We start from the raw sequence: 19,290 nt of genomic DNA, 5'->3' as shown, positions 1-19,290 counted from the left end.
ACACACACACACACACACACACACACACACACACACACACACACACAATGGAGACCGTGAGGTTCACAGATGAAAAGGTACTGGGGAAATGTTCAACAGAAGTACAAATGAAAGATGACGTAATGGGAATTGGGGGCTTTCTAAGCCAGTCTGCAGCCTAGCAACCTGGTTCTGGTCGAGTCTGGCTCCACCCCTCATTTAATAAACATGGAAACTGAGGCCCAGCGGGCTGCAGCAGATTACCTGAGGTCCCACACACAGAGTTGGTGACCCAGCAAGGACTTGAACTCACATCCTCTGACTGGATAATAACAAAGGAAGAGAACGTTTATGAAGTGCTTCCAGGATTCCCAGGTGCTCTCCATGGATAACTTTTCACCCTGGGCAGAGTGTGCTCTTCTCCCCATTCCACAGATGAGAAAGTGGAGGCAGACTGCGGGGAAGTCGTCGGTGTCTGAGGCCCTGGCTCTCAAGCTTCCTTCTTCACACCATCAGAAGGGCTCCTCCGGGAGGTCACTCCTGAGCCAGATGTGTCCACCCTGAGGAGACATCATGGTGACAAGCTCATACTTCAGCTCGGGGGTGAGGGTTGCAAAAGGCTCGACATCTGCCATCTCACTTTTTCAGCACAGCCACATTAGAAAGCAGGTCCAACCCCATTTTACAGATGAGGAAATTGAGGCCTTTTCTGATCTCTTGGCCACCAGTAGAAGTATTTTGGGGTCCTGGACCCTTGGACCCTCTGTCCAACCTGGCTGTGGGACTTCACTTCTCAGTCCTGTAGGAGAGGCTTTAAGTTTCAGGGAAGGGCCTGATTCCACATGAGAGTTCTCAGTGGTGCCAGAGAACATAGGTCCAGTTTTGGTAAGATCCATGAGGCCAGTGGCTGTTCTGCTTTTGTCTCTGCATCCTCAGCACAGGGCCCAGTGTGTAGTTGGCACTCACTGGATTATTGACTTGCCCAGGGTCACACAGGTAGTAAGAATCGAAAGTAGGATTTGAACTCGGATCTTCCTGCTTTCTCCCTGGACCACAACGACTCCTCAGACAAGGCAGATGGCCATCGGCAGGAGACCTCATTGGAAGGTGAGATTCAGTCTCAGGTCTTACAGGGATGAGTACATCCCCTGAGCCTCAAGCAAACATGCACAGAGAGCACCGGCCACTTTGGTCAGCCAGGCTTGTCCGTGCCACACACACTCTGCCCTTGGAGACAACGAGCAGTTGCTCGGACTACGGTTATATAGACTTCCCCCCGCCCCCAACCCAACTGGCACAGAAACAATGTTTCTTCTGACGATTCTTTTCTTTCTGCCTCTTAACACAGCTCCGGGACAGACGAAATAGTTACCTACACCCCAAATGTATTTGCATTCTGAGAGGAAGTGTCTAGCCCTGTGCCCCTTACATTGAACACCTCAGCTAAGCGGGAGGGCGTCCAGCCTTACAGAGGTTGGTACCAAACATGACTGGTACTGACAGCCGGCCTCCTTCCTGAAGCAGTGAGGTCTGGGACCCTCATCGGCACAGGCGCAGGCTGCTTGGCAGGGTCCTTTGCTCCGGTCTCAGCTGGCTGAGACACCCCAAGCCCACTTGGATTGAGGTTCCCTCTCGGGGAGCAAGGTGTAACGGATTTCCACAGGCTGGTCTCTGCTTACCTATTATAACACGGACAGAGTTTGTTTTCCCAGAACACATTTCCAAACATGGGCTAAGGACTGGAAAGGGAGGTCTTTCATGCCCTTGGACCAAACTTACTTCCCAAAGAGGTTAACTCCCTGTTTCCCAGGGCCCTGCTTTTTAGAAAAGCCAGAGGATTTGATGGAAGACTTGTAGGAGTTGATGCAGAGGAAACAACCTGCTGTAAGAACGCTGAACCTGGGGCAGCTAGGTGGCACAGTGGATAGAGCACTGGCCCTGGAGTCAGGAGGACTTAGTTCAAATCTGACCTCAGACACATAACATTCACTAACTGTGTGACTCTGGGCAAGTCACTTAACCCCAATTGCCTCACTAAAAGAGAGAGAGAGAGAGAGAGAGAGAGAAACACTGAACCCTAGGCAAAGACCATGGCCACACCTGAGCACAGAGCTCTAAGGGAGAGCACAGGTGAGGATCCCCGGGCATGGGCAACTGCATATGCTCCTGCTATCCTGCTTTGTTCGGGGATTCAATGACCATCTCCATGCTGAGGATTCTCAAATCCACTTTTCCTGCCCTGATTTCTCTGCAGGCCTCAAGGCTTACATCTCCAACTGGATGGCTAGACCTCTCAAACTCAACATATCTAAACTTGATCTCATTAACTTTTCCCCAAACCCTGCCTTCTCCCACCTTTCCTATTACTGTAGAGGGCTAGGAGTCATCCTGGGCTCCTTACTCTCCCTGTCCCCCACCCCGATCCAATATGGTGCCAAGGCCTGTCGATTTCATCTCTGCAGCAGTTCTGGTCCATTTCACCCCTGCAGCCTCTCTGGTCCATTTCACCCCTGCAGCCTCTCTGGTCCATTTCACCCCTGCAGCCTCTCTGGTCCATTTCACCCCTCCAGCCTCTCTGGTCCATTTCACCTCTGCAGCATCTCTCCTCAATTTCATCTCTGCAACATCTCTGGTTGAATTCACCTCTAACATCTCTCCTCAGTTTCATCTCTGCAGCATCTCTTGTCCATTTCACCTCTGCAGCATCTCTCCAACAGCCCCCTTCTCTCCTCTGACACTGGCCCCACCTTGGTGGGTGGGGAGGGGCGCAAGGCTGCCTGCCCCAAGTCTCCCCCTGACTCCAGTCCATCCTCCATTCAGCCACTAGAGTGATTTTCCTAAACAGCAAGTCTGATCATGTCATACACCACCCCCACCTCCCCTTACCCAATAAACTCCAGTGGCTTCCTATTTCCTTCAGTATCATGTATAAAATCCTCTATTTGGCATTCAAAGCCCTTCATGACCTGCCCCTTCTTACCTTCTCAGTCTTCTTTCACTTGACTCCCCCACACGTACTCTTCCATCCAGTGACCTCAGCCTCCTGGCTGCTCCATGAATGTGACCCTCTCTCTCTCAGCTAGAGGCATTCTCTCAGTTGTCCCCCTGTCTGGAAGGCTCTCCTTTCTCCACTCTGACTACTGACCTCCCTGGCTTCCTTCAAGCCTCAACTAAAATTCCACTTTCAACAGGAAGCCTTCACCAACTCCTCTTAATTTCAGTACCTTCCCTCTGTTAATTATTTTTTATTTATCCTGTATGTAGCTTGTTCAGATACATTTGTTTTCATGTTCTCTCCCCCATTAGATTGTAAGCTCTTTGAGGGCAGGGACTGTCTTTTGCCTCTTTTTGCATCCCTAGCGATTAGCACAATGCCTGGTACATAGTAGGTGTTTCATAAATGTTGATCAACTAACTGATGTCACATCTCTGAGTTCCAATTTCTCCTCTGGTAAAATAAGGGAGTTGAATTCAGTGGTACCTAAGGTCCCTTTTGACTCTAGATCCAGAAGTCTGAGGTTACTCAAGATCACTCATTCATTCCTGGTCAGCCCCAGCTCTGTGTCATCCCCTTGCCCCCCATCTCATGTCCAGGCCAGGAGGAAAGGTAACTGGCCACACTGGGCATGCCCCAGCTCTTTGGCCAAAGAGCTGGTTTCTTGGCTACTTTAAAAGAAATGACCAAATAGCCCTGGGTCTCAGAGCTCCATGAGTTTCCCTGGAAAACCCAGTGTTGGGGCTGGTCAGACCCTCAGTTCTTCCTTTGGAAGAGCACCGAGCTTGTCATCAGGGTGAGGATGACCAGGAAGGTCCCTCTCCAGCCTCAATCCCAGCCACCTGTATTATTAGCCCTTGGCAGGAGCTTGGGGACAGGGAAAGAGGAGGGATAGGGAGGAATACCTTCTTTTCCTTTCTTTTGAAGTGAATTCTTGTGTGAAGACAGACACATCCACCTGACTTACTGAGAGCATGGGAATGATGGGGCCCCTGCCACCCCCTGTGCCTCTGCCCAGTTCCCACCCACCCTCCTTGGAAGCCTCCTTCTGAAGCACTCTGGGATTCAAGGCAGTCTTTCTGAGCCATTGCAGGGTCAGCTGTGAGGAGGGACCCCACTGTTCTCTGAAGACGGTTGTCTTGGAGAACTCAGGCGGCAAACAGCCTCCTATTGAAAAGTTTAAATGTAAACACGTTTTATTGATGCCTTTAGCTTTTACATCGCATCAAAATCTGAACACATCCTTCCCATCTCAGTCCAAAAATGAGCAACAATTAAGTGGCTCCTGCATGCCAGGCACGGCGCTGAGCGCTGGGGATGCAAAAAAGCAAGAGCTAGCCCCTGCCCTCGAGGAGCTCACACTCTACGGAGGGGACAACATGTGGACAAGCATTTTTGAGCAAGCGCTGGACAGGAGAACGTTGGCAGAGGGAAGCCTTACTGTAGAAAGTGAAATTTTAGTTGGGACTTAGGGGAAGCTGGTGGGCAGGGACGAGGAGGGAGAGCACTCCAGGCCTGGGGGACGGCCAGAGAGGAGAGGAGGGTCCGGCTGGTGGAACAGCCAGGAGGCCAGGGCTGGTGAGAAGTGATGGGGAGGGCAAAGTCTGCAAAGGGAGGAGGGGCAGCTGATGAAGGACTCTGAATGCCAAGCTGAGCTTCTGGTGGGTGCTCCTGGAGGGGACAGTGAGTCACCGCTGTGTACTGAGTGGGGGGATGACACAGTGGGACCTGATCACTTTGCTGAGGTCACACGGCTAGTAAGAGGCCAGGCTCTGCTCACCTGGCATTTTTGGGGACACCACCAGCTCACAGAACTGTCTGTCAGGGCCCCTGGGGGTCTCCAGGCTGTTTTCACCTCCTCTCCCTTCTTCCGCTGACCCTGGAGGGCAGACTGGCATTCCATCTCCGGCCTCTAGGCCTTTGCCCAGGCTGTACCCAGTGCCTGGCAGGCCGTCCTCATGTCCCGGGTGGTGGCGCCCTCTGTTGCTCCTAGTTACCTTGGCTTGATTATCTCCCTCTTTCGATCGGAGGCTTCTTACGGGCAGGCTCCATCTTCTGGGCGGGCTTTTCAGTGGCCTGGGGAGGGAGCAGAGCGGAGACGAGGCGGGGCCTCTTGAGTGACAGGTGGGGCTTGGCTTGGGAGAGAAAGGAGAGGGGCGGGGCTAGCCGGGAGAAACTACGGAGGGCAGGGCGCGCGGTCACTGCGCATGCGCCTCCCAGTCAGTAACGCCTGTCAGTCCGGCGAGGCGGTCCGTCAGGGAGGGCGCGTGTCCCAGAGGGGCCGGTAGTGGAGCCGAGGGCAGGGAGAGCTCGGCCGCCGCCATGAAGAAGAGCGTGCCAGGCAGCATGGCCCGCCTGACCGCAGGTATGGCGCATGTGCGCCCTGCCCCGCCTTTCTAGCCTCGCCTCGCCTCGCCTCCTGGGGCCGGAGGCCTCGACGTCCCGCCCCTAGGCCAGCTCCATGCAGAGGCCGCCCTCTGCGCGTGCGCCGCGGGCGGGCTTTGGGCCCTATCTCTGCGCGTGCGCCCTCGGCAACCTCTGGTCTTGATCTATGCGCGTGCGCTGTGGGCAACCTCTGGGCCTGGCCTTTGCGCGTGCGCTCTGAGAAGCCTCTGGGACCCAAGCTGGCAGAGGAGCCCGGGGCAATTCGCCCCCGGGCCCGTGGCTCCCTTCCGTGCCAGTCCACTCCCCCCCCAGCATTTTCTCTGCTGTAATCCCCCTCCCCTCCCCCCAGTGCTCCCCGTTCTCATTTCTGCCTCCTACCTTTACTGGCTGCCTTCAACTCAGAGCTGAAATGTCACCTCAGAGAAGCCTTTCCCAGGCCCCCCATTGATTATTTCCAACTCATCGGGCTGTGGTTTGTTCAGATACGATTGTTTGCACGTTGTCTCCCCCATTGACCTCGAAGGGCTTTGGAAAGCAGGGATAGGTTTTGCTTTCCTTTCTAGCACCAGCACTCAGCTCAGTGCCTGGCACATAGTAGGGATTTAATCGTGCACAGAGAAGGTGAAACTTGGTAGGGCTGGAGGAGTCAGAAGATGGGCAATCATTCTTCTAAAACAAAAGCAAAATTCATATAAAAGGAAGATGGGGCAATGAAGGGGTTTTCCAGAGACAAAACGATGCGATTTGGGAATCTTAAGCTTATAAGCATGAAACAACATAAACAGCTAGAGCTAGATACCCAGACGTTGTACGCCCATGAGATGTGACTTGTTCATTGTTAGTGTTCTGTTCCCTGCAGGCTGTTTGCCAGTACCACTGTTCAATCAGAAAAAAAGGGCCCGGCAGCCCTTCACATCCAGCCCAGGTGCCGCCTCTGAGACTCAGGATTTTCCGCCTCTGCCAACAGGTAAGGAAATCGGGATGAGTCTGGAAGGTGGGAAATCAGAGACCAGGAGCAGCTCTGGTATAAACTGATTGCAACTTTGTTGTAATTTATCTTGTTTTTTTTTTCTTTCCCTCCTTTTTTGTTCTTTCCCGTCCTCAGATACTGAGATTACTCCCCTCTTTCTTGACATTCCAGACCAGGAGTTTGAATGGCCGTGTTTCCAGGGGCAGCCTCTAATCGTGTTTGTTCTAATTAGATAGTAACTTCACTCTGCGAAGATCACTTTCTTGTTCCTGCTAGAATCTCTGCTCGGCATGTTTGAAAGCTATTGGTTTTTAAGTGGTCTCAGGAGAATGAGCAGTACAAATAAATGTCTCTTTTTTATGCCTGTATTAGGCACTGCTCAGTCCAGGGTTTATCGTCATGCTTCCCATCTACGGGCCTTCAGAATAGTTTTCTTTTGTTTTCATTTGCATATTCATGAAGAGGCACAGCATATTACTTAGTCACCATTCCTAGTATTACACAGCTTGAGTTCTCAGAATTTCACAGCATGAAGGTTGTTCTTGAATTCAGAAAGAATTTGGTCTTTATAGCTGACCAGCAGTGAAACTGCCTGCTTCTTGAGGTTCTGACTTCTCTATTACAGGAAGTATTCTAGAAGGGCCTATGTGACAATTAGTGAGGGCAGTGGGGATTTCTCCACTAGGAAAGGTTAGACTTGATGACTTGATACTTAGGGTCCTTCTTGATTCCTTGGTTCTGTGATTCTATGAATGGAAATTCAAGTTTATATACATTTTTAGGTTGAATGTAATGGACGAATATTTCATCATTTTCAGAGCTGTACATGACTGTAGAGAGACTCTAATCTAACCTCTTACAAATGAGGAAAACGAGGCCCGGAAAAGGTAGCTGACACGCCTGAGGTGACCTGCAGAAATCAATAGAGACAAGATTCAAATTCAGGTCCACCGTTACTGTGCTAGAGTGTTGGAGACTTTGAATCAGAGGAAGACAGCAATATTAAACCCAGTATGATGTAAAAATTGATATGGAATCCTGATATCAATTATTTCCTAATAAGCGCTACTTCATTGACTGTTCCTGCCATCTTGATGATGAACCAGGGTGGTCCCATGAGGGTAGAAAAAGATCAGGTTAGGGTTAAGGATAGAGTTAGGTTGGGGAGGTATAGTTGATAAGACTGGGCAATTGACTTGACTTGGAGGGAGGGGTGGGGTGAAAAAAGAAGATACCAGTCTTTTCTCAAGTGCTTCGAGAGAGGCTTGGGAGGATGAGGACTGAGAATAGACCTAGTGCAGAGATTGTTGAGGGCCTCAGGGAGGACAGGTTCAGCTGAGTGGCAACATTGGAAGCCAAATTGTACAGTGTTAAGAAGTGAATGAAAGAGAAATGATGAGCAGGCAGATTTCTGAAAAACCTAGGAAGGTTTACATGAGCTGATGCGAAGTGAAGTGAGCAGAACCAGGAAATTGTTGTACACAGTAACAGTATCATATGGTGAACAATTGTGAATGACTGATCTCTTCTCAGCAATACAACGATTCAAGATAATTACAAAAGACTCGTTATGGAAAACGCTATCCACATCCAGAGAAAGAACGGATAGAGTCTGAATGTAGACCAAAGCAGATGATTTTCACTTAATTTTTTTCATGGTTCTTTTCTTTTGGCCAGTTTCTTCTTTCATAACATGACTAATACAGAAGTATATTATACATGATTGCACATACATGACCTATATCCCTCTGATCCAGCAATATTGCTGTTAGGTCTGTATCCCAAAGAGATCAAGAAAAAGGGGAAAGGACCTATTTGTACAAAAATATTTATAGCAGCTGTTTTTGTGGTAGCAAAGAATTGGAAATTGAGGGGATGCCCATCCGCCAGCTTTGAGAGAAATAAACACGCACATGTAGCCTAATTTTGTTTGTCTTTCTTAGGATGAACTCAGTAATGGTTGACGCCATCAGTTGGGTAATGGCTGAACAAGTATATGATTGTAATGGAATATTATTGTACTATAAGAAATGACATACAGGAAAGACTTGTATGGACTGATGCAAAGTGTAGTGAGCAGAACCAGGAGAACATTGTACACACAGCAGCCACGTTGTACAAGGAATAAGGATGCTGTGAATGACTTAGCTATTTTCAGCAATGCGGTGATCTAAGATGGTCCTAAAGGACTCAGGATGAAGCAGGCTACATGTCTCCAGAGAAGGAACTGATACTGTCTGAATACAGACTGTAACATACTATTTTTCACTTCTTTCTTTTTTTTTTGTTTGAGTCTTTTTGCACAAAATGACTAATATGGAAATGTTTTACATGATTGCGCATGTGTAACCTATGTCAAATTGCTTGCCCTCTGAGGGAGGGGAGAGGGGAGGAAGGGATAGAATTTGGAACTCAAAACTTGAAAAAAAATACAACAAATGTTAAAATTGTTTTTACATGTAATTGGAGGAAAAACAAAATGTTTTTAAAAATACTTGTTGACAGACTGAAAAAAAAAAAAGATGGTGGGGGATGATGGAAGCGAGAGATTCAAGGATTCAGGGCTGTGTGTCGAGTGGGTTAATCATGGCCAGTAGCAGTCAAGCTGGAGAATGGACTTAAGTCAGGCCAGAGCAGGGAGGATGGACCAGGAAGACAGAGAAGAGGAGCATGCCTCAGGACTGCACTGACCACGAAGCAGAGGTTGGGGAGGGTGAGACCCAGGGAAAGATGGAAAGAGAGGAAATGGGGGTCAGAGGAATTTCAGAGTTCTGGATCGGGGAGAGGCAGCGCTTGGAGGTGGCCCAGAGCGGGCGTAATCAAGCCCGCGTGGACGACAGTGACGCTGGCCACCCATCTGCGCTTTCTGGACTTCGGGAGTTGTTGTCCAGGTTCTCCCAAACGTTCTCTCCCGAGGGCCAGTCCACCCAGGGTTTGAGTGAGGGGGCTTCCGTTGGACATCATGTTGGTGCCGGGAGAGCCCGGGGCCATCCGTCTGGAATCGATGCTTTGCGACATGCCTGGCCTGCTGCAGTTTCCAGTTGTGCCGCTGGAGTTTGCTGAAGTGGTGTGCTGCTGCTGCCGCCTCCTGATATACACCACACAGCTCTCTGGTGCGCTTCTGTGACCCACCATTCTGTTTCCCTGGGGATTGGAGTCGTGTGGAAATCACACCAAAGAATATGGCCATTACAAAGACGGGTCAGTGTTTCACAGAGAAGCTTGGAGCCGTCCAGAAGGTGCGCGGTTCCCAAATGCAGGCCAGTCTTCGTTCCTGCTCCCAGCTTCTGGTCTGGCTGTTCTTCCTGGGTAAGAGATAGGCAGCTACGGGCCGGCTCAGCGGGCTGCCTGTCCATCTGTAGGCCGCAGTCTACACATTTTCATTTGTTGGGGATTGTTAGGTATCAGCAGTCTTACCGCCGAGGTTCTTTGGCATTCGAGCTTGACCAGAGCACCTGGAGGGCTTCCCATCTCTAGGCAGTCTCTCTCCTGGTTGGACTCCATGCTGGATGTCTGTCATGACAGGGGAAAACTCCTCGGGCCAGCACAGCTCCTGTTTTAAGCCTTACCTGCTTGGCTTTACTCATCAGAGGATTGTCAGAAAGAGGGCTGATCCTTCTGTTTTGTCCTTCCTTGTCTTAGGAAAGAGAAGGGAAGCAGGAATTGAGAAGTTTTGGCGAACCCCACTGACTTCATCTTGGGACTCAATTCTGGAGCTAGCTGTGGTCCCTTTCTATTCAACTATGGGTCTAGTCCAATGTCTGTCCTGTGAGAAAACTTTATTCAATTATGGGAATTGAGAGAAAATTTTATTGTATTGTTTGAACCTAGCCCTGTGTGGCTGGGAAGCTGGACTCCCTCTACCTGCTGCTTAGAGACCCTTAACCAAGGACCTGGGTTATGCTGACCAGAAGCCAGGTCAGATCTGAAAACTGATGCCGGGAATTTTCTCAGTTCCACATCTCAAGCAGCCTATATGTTTTACCTGAAAACTGGCCCCATACTGATCACCAATCGTTGTCTTTGTTCCTTTGATTGAATACAGACACTTGTGGGGAGTGTCTGATTTCAGGGAATTGCACGTGTTTACTCTCCCCCTCCCAACTTGGAAGTCCTTCCTCCAGTTAGAAATCAGATTACCTAATTTTGTATCTTACTTAATTGTTTTTTTTTAATTAAGTTTTGATTAATTTGTTTTTAATACATAAAAATCTATCTCACTTTGTATTCAGGGTCTTTGGACTGACCCGGAAGGCCGTTGACCTGTTTATTAGCCCTGTTTCACTAATAAATAGCGTGGCTTGGATGGTTTCCTCAGTTATCAGTAATCGTCGTCTTCCTTCACACACACACCGCCTTGTGCAGGGCTCGTTGCCTGAGGGATCATGAGCAGGCCCCTACAACAGCCCCCTCCCCCTGCCTCAGTTTCCTGGTCTGTAAAATGAAGGAGTGGACTTCTGGGGTGCCTTCCAGTCCTACAGCCCCTTGTTTCACAAAGAGCGAAGGTCCTGCTTTCCTTCCAGTAGAAGCAAGGGAAGGGGAAGTACAATGGTTTCCTCCTGGGCTTCCCAAGGCAGGGGTTTGGATGCTGCTGGGAGAGGACAGTAAGCCACAGTATTAGTTCATGGGCTGGGTGGGGCAGGGAGAAATGAACCTGCCTTGGGAGCATCTTGCCTCCTTTGAACGCTTGCTGATCTGTCTCCCTGGTTTACAGATTTCGTCTGGGAAATGATGAAGCCCGAGGTGCCGCCGCCGAAGAAGATGATGAAAGCCGGGTAATTGGCTTTTGGCGTTTGCTGATGAATTTCATATCCATTTCTCTTACATTTCTGAATTTGTATCGAGATCATTACTACTTAATGTCAACATTTAGAAATGTTTCTTTGAAAGGCAACCGTCGCCTACACAAGAGAGTGGGTTTAACCGAGACCAACTGGACATGGCACGAGGTCACAATTGGAGTAGTTGGAGGTGAGTACAATTGTAGGTCTCATTGGCTGTAGGACTATGTGTGAATCACTTCACCCAGCTGAATTTCAGTCTCCTCATCTGAAAAGTGAGGATAATCACGGGCTTGTTTGGAGGGAAGTGCTTTGTAACGTAAAGTGCATTATTAATAGGAATTGTTCAGCCGGCATTTATTAAGTCCCTGCTGTATGCCGGGCACTGTGCAAGGTGCCAGAGCTACCAAGTCAAAAATGCCCCTGCCCTCCAGGAGAAAGAGCCCTGGCCCCTGGGGAAACCAGGGACGTAGGAGGTGGAGGTGAGGAAGGTGAGCCAGCCAGAGGATATGTCCAGAGATGGTCGGGGAACAGCTGGGAGTGAGATTGATAACAATAAGTACCAGTGAAGGGAAGTCATGATATGGCAGGCAGGCAGCTGAGAGAGGGGGCTTTCAGGGCCCGCCCAAGGAGTTTGTGCATCCTCCTGGAGGCCATCAGGACTCACTGAAGAGTTTTGAGTAAGGGAATAATGTGATCAGAGCTGGAAATTAGAAAACCCATTAGAGGAATAGGAGTCTATTACAATTATCCAGGTGAACGTGGGGCAGTGGCCAGGTGAGCAGAGAGGAGGAGATGGATGTTGAGGGGGCAGACTTGGCCTTATGTGGGGTGGGCTGAGAGGGCATGAGGGAGGTCTCTGAGACTGTGAACTGGGGAGCAGAAGGGCGCTGGGGCTCTGCGTAAGTCAGGAGATTGGGAAGCTGAGTAAGCACCAGGGTAAAGTACATTGGGAGAGAGAGGATAGCACTGTTTGAGAGTGAGTAGGCCCTGGAATGTCCAGCGGGTAGCCAGTGAGGTCAGACTGGAACTTGGGAAGGTTAGATCTGGGAGTCTGTCTACCTGTGTAGAACCCAATAATGCTAGAACTCAAGGAGCGAGTGGAACAGCCAGGGAGAAGGGCTTGAGAGAGGAGGAGAGGCCCGAGACAGACCAGGGGATGGTGGTCCAGGCAAGCCCAGAGGGAGCGGGGTAGCCCGTGGCATTGTGCAGGTGGCCAGCAGGGTCCAGAGGAGCATAGCTGAGAAGAGGCCGTTTGCATTCCTCTTGGTGATGGCCCCATCACCAAGGCATAGCACTGTATAGAAGCAGACAGCAGAGCGTCAGTAATTCTAGCATGTGGCTTTCTAAGTCTGTCTGTGTCCCCCAGGGATCACTGGGGACACTGGAGGCCCCCCTCTGCTTCTCTTGCCCTCCCTGGTGTTGAAGTTGTTTTCTAGGAGTTTGGCTGCGAAAAGAGAAGAGGCAGAACAACAGCTTGAGAGGGTGGAGGTCACCTGTAGGTCTTGGAAGGATCGGTCAGCCCACAAGTGTTTAGCAAGCCACCGTCGTGTGCTGGGCAGGCCCCAAGATCTGTGCTGGGGTACGGATACAAAGGATGAGGCGGTCTCCTTGTTGAGGGAGACAGTGAGTACATGGAACAGTATGGGCAGCACTGAGACAAAGTTAATACGAGTTTGTACAAAGGAGATAGAATTTGGGAGGGAAGGCCCTGGGCGTGGCGATGGGGGTGCTGAGCTGTATCTTAACGGAAGAGAGGGTCTTCTTATGAGGCATTTAGAAGGAGGGAGCGGCATTCACGGTATGGGGGCATAACCGGTGCAAAGGTGTGGAGATGGGAAATGGATTATGGTGAATGAGGAGAAAAGAGAAGGCCGACGTAGCTGGCTGCGGAGTGCTGGAGGAGGAGCGGTGTCCAGCGAGGCTGGAAAGGTAGCTGGGGCCTGGTTGTGTATGACTTTAAAAGCAAACACCCCCCCAGAGAAAACAAAACAAAACTGAGAGTCTGAATTTGGTCTTGGAGACGATAGGAAACCAGTGGAGTTGGTTGGTGAGGGACAACGGGGCCTCCAGGCACATTTGTAGGCAGCAGACGGGGACCTCCAGGATGCGGGCCTGCTCTGGAGCCCGTTCTCTCCATGAGTGATGATGCTGAAGAAGGGGGCAGGCGGTGCTGTAGTCAGGACCGTGGTGGCTGTCTAGGGCAGAGGAGTATCCCTTCAGCAGTGGCAGGCTGGCGGTGAGTGCAGGTGCCATCCCTGTCCCACCATCAACAGACGAATGGGGCAGGAGTCAGGGAGAGTCTCCTCTTACCCGAGGCTTCGTCCCTATACTCCAGGATCCAGGTAAATAGAGAGCTTTCTGCTTGTGAGTATTTGTTTCTGCCGTCATTGCCTCCCTAACAGGGAGGGTTGAAGAAGCAGTAAGCTTAAGGGGCGTCCCCTGGCAGGAGCTGGGAGGCAAACAGAATTTCTGAGGCCGAGCTCAATGCCCCCTGCACGACTGAGTAATCAAGCTGATTCAACAGAGGAAGCATTTTGTAGTCATTTCCAACAATGTTGTTATCTTTTGTGGTATTTCAGATATTGTCTGCTTTTAGGATTTTGCCTATTTTCTTGAAAATATACTGAAAGTGATGAAAAAATGCATAATCAGGTTTAGTGACTGGTCAGTCTGCAGAATGACAGCATTATGTCCTTGCACTTACGTGGCCTACTCCCGTCCCTCATCTCCGCTCTCCATTTCCCACAGCATAACTCTCACTGGAACCTGAAGTAGCTCGTCTGTACTCTAATGCGGTCTCCTCCCTCCCCTCCCGAAGGTTTGCGGCCAAGGCCCTTTGGCTACTGCCCACGCGCCCTCACCCCGTCTGGTCACTCCCTTCTCCACTGGCGCACTTTGGAGCCTCTGTAATCACGTGTTCGTAGGCCTCGGGCAGGCCTGCGTTAGCCGGGTAGTGAGTCATTATCGTTTTACCCCAGTGGGGAAAATCCTGTAATGTTAGATTTGCCGGAGTGCCCAGTGTTTGCTTGTATTTCAGCCCACATAAGGAGCCAGCCGTGTACAAAAGGGCCCCAGAAATGTGGCCTGGGCTCCAAATGGGGTCAAGATCCTGGAAGCAGGAAGTGCGACCTTGTGTTCTCCGGATGCCCAGAGCTGGTCTTGATGGGGAGGCTGAGGAAGCCGCTGCCTCTTTATCCCAACGCTTCTGACATGGGCATCATCCTTCAGCTCCTCCAGGGCACGAAGGGACGCACCTGGAGGCTTGGGGGGGGGGGTGAGCCGAGATCTTTTACTGTAGTTTTTGAAAATCAGAGAAGACCTTTTTAGAAACCAATTTCAAAATTGTCTCATGATATTCTAGCCATAGAGAAGAGAGTACAAAGGCTTGGGACAGAAATGAGTTTGCACCTCCAAGGAAAAGCTCGTGTTCGGTGGCCAGCAGTGGCCCCGGTGCTGGTCTGGCGACTTTGGAAACAAATCAGAGACGGTGGGGCCATCCTCAGGCGGCAGGTGCCCGAGGGCTGGGGAGCGGCGGCAGCTCATCGCATGTGGCGAGATGCAATTCTCAACCGGGTCAACTTAAGAGAAGAAGCTTTGGGAACACTCCAGAGGAAAAAGGCATTAAGGTAAATTCTAGGTTTTGCCTTCTCTGCAGCCCCACTCCTGAGCCAGAGCCTGGCTGCCTGACTGACTGTCTGAAAACGGAGTCGGCTCCATGTTAACAATGGCGGCGACATCTTCGTCATGTTTTCAGTTTTGCTGGATGCTCTGAGAGACATTTCATTTGATAGAAACAGATAGCCAACATAAGATAAAAAAGGTGGCTGCCCTTGGTACCAGCTTCTGGGGACGCATCTTATTTGCTGAACTCAGCTGCCCGAGCCCAGGGGCTCTCGCGCACGTCAGGGCCCACGGTCTCCCCAGGTCACTGGGGACCCCTCCAGCTGGCGAGAACATGGGCACTTTTGAGCGAGACTGCTCCTGGCTCGTGATGGGGCGCTCCCCGTAATTCCCAAGATTGCTGGTCATTCACTCTCCACTTAGTGGGGTCCACTTCTTCAGGTTCTCCTCGACCTGCTGACTAGGAGACCTCCCAAGCCAGGGCCTTTCTCAGCCCAGAGGAGGCTGGCAGGGAAGGCAGCTGCTGGGCCTGACCTGGCAGGTGGCAGGGACTAGAGGGATCTCTGGGCATGCCACAAATGAGGGCAATCCCCTTTTTCCCTTCTGTTAGGAAGTGCCAGGGTGCCAGCTCATGCTGAAGGAAGACGACACTTCTCTTAGAATTCTGCCGGCCGTCATCGAAAGTATGAAGCTCTGGAAGGAGCGCCTGCCCCACTGGCCACTGCTCTTTGAAGTGTTAGGTGGGTGTGTGGGGGAAGTGGAGGGGGAGGGGCGAGGAAAAGGCGATCTGGGTCAGAGAGAAGGAAGGGAGGAAAAAGGAAAGGAGGGAGGAACAAGAGGGAAGGTAGGGGGGAAGGGCAGAATAAATAGAGGGGGAAGAGGGAGGAAGGGATGGAGGGATAGAGAAGAAGGGAGGAAGAGGAAGGAAAAAAGGGTGGAGGGAATGGAGGAAGGCAGGGAGGGGGAAGGGAGGACTGATGGGGGAAGGGAGGACTGATGTGGGAAGCGCTCTGTGTGCCACATACTGGGCTAGGCTCTGAGGGTACAAAACCCGAAGAAGTGCACCAGTCCCTGTTGTGAACGAGCTTGTGTTCTGTCAGAAGAATGCTGAATGTTAAACCTGCTGGCGTGAACTGGAGTCCTAATCTAAAAGAGAGCTCTCTAGTTGACTTAATGACCTCCTTCGTCCTTGTGGGACAGAGGATCCTTCAGGGCAGAAGAACTCACCGAGCCCTAGATCTGTGAAATGGGGTCCTTGGTTCCAGCCCAGTGGAAGCATGCAGCCTGAGTTCAAAGGATGCTGTCGCTTGGGAAGGTGGCTCATTAGTCACACTGATGGGGACCTAGCTGTCCTTGGGGCATCCGAGGATCCGTCTGCGACTTAGGTGGTGGCTTGCAGGGGCTTCTGGGGCCTCAGTGTTCTTCCCTTGGAGCGGAGCTGAGCTGGGGCTCTCCAGACCTAGGCAGGCAGACACAGGCCGCCCACCCCAGGCTCCTGTCCCCGGCTGGGCCAGACCTTGTGGCATCCTCTTGGCAGTCAGCTCCGTGCCCTGACGTGGCCTCGTTAGAGGCCTCGTTGGAGGGCTCGAGGTGGGGAATCAGCCCAGGCAGAGTCTAATCACCACAACTCTTCCACGGCACCCTTTCTCAGCAAGAGGGGAATTTGGCGAGGTCTGGTAACCCTTGGAAAAATGGGAAGGTGGAGAGTGTCAGTTGGAGCCGTGGACAGATTAAGTAACTGCTGGCCATTCCCGGAAGCCCAGTGTGAACGCGCGTGGGCACCAGGGAGGCGATGTACATGGGCCTTGCTGGCCTGTGCGCTCCCAAGTCCCATCTTTCCTTGGGAGTCAGCTCTTTTCCAGAGCCTCGCCCAGGGAGCTGTCAGCCCCCAGTCCAGTGGCGGCCAGTTCTGCAGCCCGGTACTTTGGGCAGGCCTGGCCGGGGACTGCAGCCTGAGCTCATTCACTCAGGGTTAGGGGCCACGTGCTCCCTCTCCAAGACTTTTGTAGGCCAGAAATGCTCCAGGAAAGCCGTCCCCCGGCTCAGGGGCTCACCGGGAAGGGCCGAGGGAGCGCCACTAGGCTGGCCTCTGCTCTGGCCCTCGGCCTTCTGCAGATTGCTGGCAGAGCATGTGTTGGCCTGGGCCCTGTGACTGGTTCCTGGGCGTCTTCTCAGCTGACATACTGAGACAAAGAGATGGGCCAAGCATCTGGAGGCCTTTAAAAGGCCATTACCAGGCTTCTCTGAGATGGCTGTCCAGAGGAGGTGGTGGGAAGTCCGCAAACCCCAGTGTGGCCAAAGCCCAAGGTGCCTGTGGCTTGTGTGGGCAGTCATGTGGTTCTTTCCTCCCGGGTGGCAGGCACTCTTGACTCAGCTGTTACATCAGGTGCACACGGTGCCAAGACCTTTCTCCTGAGAGACGGAAAGAGCACCGTGCCATGTGCGTTTTATGAAATCGTAAGTATTTGTTCAACATTTTCTTAAGGGGCCAGCCAAAAAGCAGGCGAAAGCCTTCCTCCAACAATCCAGATTTGTTTGCAAATAAGTCCAAAGATGAAAAAAATCAAATGTTTTTCTTGCAGATTTTTATTAATGGAATCACATAATCTCATAGTTGGAAAGAACCAGTTTAAAAAACACACGTCCGCTCATTAGACGACATTATTAAGGCAGCATTTTTGCTTAAGAGAAAGCACTGCAGCTCAGGAGGACCCTGGGGCTGAGATCATTCCTGCTGGAGGGGCGGCCTGGGAGGCTGGATTCCTCCTGGAGCTTGATCCTGCCCAGGTGCCGGGCCAGGCCTCTCATTGAGCAGATGAAGAAGCCATGGTTCCCTCCTGTGCTCATATTCTGGTCTGTGCAATGTCCTGCAGACGTGCTCGTTTTCTCTTCTTGACGAATAACCTTTTTTTTTTTCCAAGGCAGTGGGGTTAAGTGACTTGCCCAGGGTCACACAGCTAATAAGTGTTGAATGTCTGAGGTCAGATTTCAACTCAGGTCCCCCTGGCTCCAGAGCTGGTGCTCTATCCACTGTGCCACCTAGCTGCCCCGAGAAATAACCTTTAAAAAAAATAAGCCCCACTTTTGCTGACTTGAGTCAGAGTTGGAGGGGACCTCCCTGAGAACGTGTTTCCATCCAGACCTGCTCCCCACAGCCCGACAAGTGGCAATGGCTCAGAAGCCTCCAGCAGTGGTCTTGGGGGAGGGTGAGGGGATTCCACTTTGGAGTGCCTCGAACTGTCCTTAGAGGGAGCGTCTGTTAATTGTCCGGGGTCATGGCAGCATAGATTGAGAGCCAGAAGCGACCTCATTCTACAGAGGAGGAAACTGAGGCCCTGCAGGTTTAAAGTCCCACAGGCAGTGACTGTCAGGATGAGGGTGGCAGCCCAGGTGGGCACCTGGGACTCCATACCAGCACTTCCCCCAGGGCCCCATGCTGCCTCCTCCTTTCTTCGGCCTCTGGGGCCCCTCCTGTTTTCTCTCTGCCTGGCCCGTCGTGTTGTGATCATCTTCCTCTCTCCAGATTGTCCATCTCCTTCCTAGAAGGGGGCACCATAAAGGAACCCCGCCTTCCAAATGTGGCCTGAGCAGAGCAGAGGTCAGAGGGCTGGGGATCGTGTCAGTAGGGAAAATCACCCACCGCTTTCTTACAGCCCCAAGCCTGACCAGAGATGTAGACAAGCTAGAGCTTTTAATTATCGAGGCCAGTGCTCCCCATCACATGCAAAGTTGATGTAGCACATAGAGAGCTGAGCTTGGAGTCAGGAAGACGAGCTGAAATCCACCTTCTATCACTGTGTGCACCTGCGTGAGTCCCATAACCTCTGTGCGCCTCAGTTTCCTCATCTGTAGAATGAGGGGGTTGGGCGGGACGGCCTCTGAGATTCCTTCCAGCTCCAAACCACTGACCTTGTGAGATGACTGGTTTAGGATTTGTTGGGAAGACCAGACTCCATTTGTAACACTGCTTTACTGCTAGGACCGCGAGCTTCCCAGGCTGATAAGAGGCCACATCCATAGGTGTGTGGGCAGCTACGACCCAAAGAGGGGCCTCCTCCAGTGTGTGTCCGTCAGGCCTGCATCTGCTTCCGAGCAAAGAACGTTCCAGGAGTTTGTCAGAACCGCGGACGCCAAGCTGTCCTATTACGCCAGCGCCATGAGCGAGATGTGAACAAGCCGGCCTTCTGTGAGGCAGCGACACCTCCAGGCATACCTTTAGTAAGCGCTGCTGAGTTACTTGAATGTTGAATTTTTCACGGTTTCTGTTATTTATTACATAGGTAGTGTTGGGCCAGGTTAGCCTGTTTACAACTGTACCATCTTTTGTAAATAAAGTGAGTTTAACTTCAGCATTTCCATGATGTCCTTGGTGTGGTCATTGGAACAGCCAGTTGCACGTCCACACCTCAGCCCGTGTGATTCTGGTCCGTCTCCCATTCATCCTCTGCCAAGAGTCGGCCCAGTGCCTCTGAGGCCTTTGTTCTGTTCCACGTGTCCTCTCGGAGCCAGGGGTGGTCCAAGAGAAGGCTGCCCTGCATGGAGAATGGGAAGGAGCC

The 19,290-nt window shown here is 51.5% G+C and overlaps 2 protein-coding genes across 5 annotated transcripts in view; one reads left to right on the top strand and one right to left on the bottom strand.

Annotated features, from left to right (window-relative positions):
- The window catches only part of ASPA (aspartoacylase), a 22,554-nt gene extending 17,437 nt beyond the window's left edge, over positions 1 to 5,117 (bottom strand). For 2 of the 3 annotated variants that reach the window (XM_027848785.1, XM_027848786.1), the window contains exon 1: positions 4,755 to 5,117. In XM_027848785.1, the coding sequence (XP_027704586.1) occupies positions 4,755 to 4,877 (123 nt within the window). In that variant the 5' untranslated portion in view covers positions 4,878 to 5,117. Of the gene's footprint in view, positions 1 to 243; positions 540 to 4,754 lie in introns of all 3 variants that reach the window. The other variant, XM_027848787.1, reaches the window with a different exon arrangement.
- A 108-nt stretch (positions 5,118 to 5,225) lies between these two features.
- SPATA22 (spermatogenesis associated 22) lies at positions 5,226 to 19,086 on the top strand. 2 transcript variants are annotated; one of them, XM_027848788.1, is made up of 8 exons: positions 5,226 to 5,339; positions 6,219 to 6,326; positions 11,044 to 11,104; positions 11,220 to 11,300; positions 14,475 to 14,739; positions 15,345 to 15,474; positions 17,094 to 17,191; positions 18,755 to 19,086. In XM_027848788.1, exons 1-8 carry the CDS (start codon positions 5,297 to 5,299, stop codon positions 18,980 to 18,982), a joined length of 1,014 nt encoding a protein of 337 aa, XP_027704589.1. In that variant the 5' UTR covers positions 5,226 to 5,296; the 3' UTR covers positions 18,983 to 19,086. The 2 variants fall into 2 exon arrangements, with proteins under 2 accessions (XP_027704589.1, XP_027704590.1); XM_027848789.1 differs by having other exon boundaries at positions 18,714 to 19,086.
- The last annotated feature ends 204 nt before the right edge of the window (positions 19,087 to 19,290 follow it).

The sequence above is a fragment of the Vombatus ursinus genome, unplaced genomic scaffold (assembly GCF_900497805.2).
Source record: "Vombatus ursinus unplaced genomic scaffold, bare-nosed wombat genome assembly UNPS02006874.1, whole genome shotgun sequence".
Lineage (NCBI taxonomy): Eukaryota > Metazoa > Chordata > Mammalia > Diprotodontia > Vombatidae > Vombatus > Vombatus ursinus.
This window is presented reverse-complemented; position numbering and strand designations above follow the sequence as displayed.